General features: G+C 59.4%; 1 protein-coding gene across 1 annotated transcript in view; it reads right to left on the bottom strand.

The window, feature by feature from the left end:
• Positions 1-308, bottom strand: part of LOC105543691 (ubiquitin carboxyl-terminal hydrolase 6-like) — a gene marked incomplete at its 3' end in the record, with an annotated part of 24,456 nt that overhangs the window by 22,329 nt on the left and 1,819 nt on the right. Inside the window, exon 4 of the mRNA XM_011985711.1 lies at positions 3-49. Within this exon, the coding sequence (XP_011841101.1) occupies positions 3-49 (47 nt within the window). The remainder of the gene's footprint in view (positions 1-2; positions 50-308) is intronic.

Genomic DNA, 308 nt, shown 5'->3' with positions numbered 1-308 from the left:
GCAGCATTTCCATCCACTTGCTCTTTCGTGTTATCTCCCGCCGCATTTGCTGTCAAATGAGAAATGTTGGTGTTAGGGGAGCTGCCAGGCTTCCCAGAGCCGCCTGTGGATGCTGGATCTTGGGCTCTGGAGCCCTGGTGGACCCAGCTGGAGGGAACCAGGGAAGGGCAGACCCTAAAGTTTGAGAGCCTTTGAGCAAATGAGCACCAGTGGGCTGGCTTTGGGACCCCGGGACGTGCGGTCCTCAGGCCACAGACACACCAGTCGTAGGTCAGGTCCCAGCCTCTGGGTGGGGTCCTGACACAGGC

The sequence above is a fragment of the Mandrillus leucophaeus genome, unplaced genomic scaffold (assembly GCF_000951045.1).
Source record: "Mandrillus leucophaeus isolate KB7577 unplaced genomic scaffold, Mleu.le_1.0 Scaffold1074, whole genome shotgun sequence".
In the NCBI taxonomy this organism is placed as follows: Eukaryota; Metazoa; Chordata; class Mammalia; order Primates; family Cercopithecidae; genus Mandrillus; species Mandrillus leucophaeus.
This window is presented reverse-complemented; position numbering and strand designations above follow the sequence as displayed.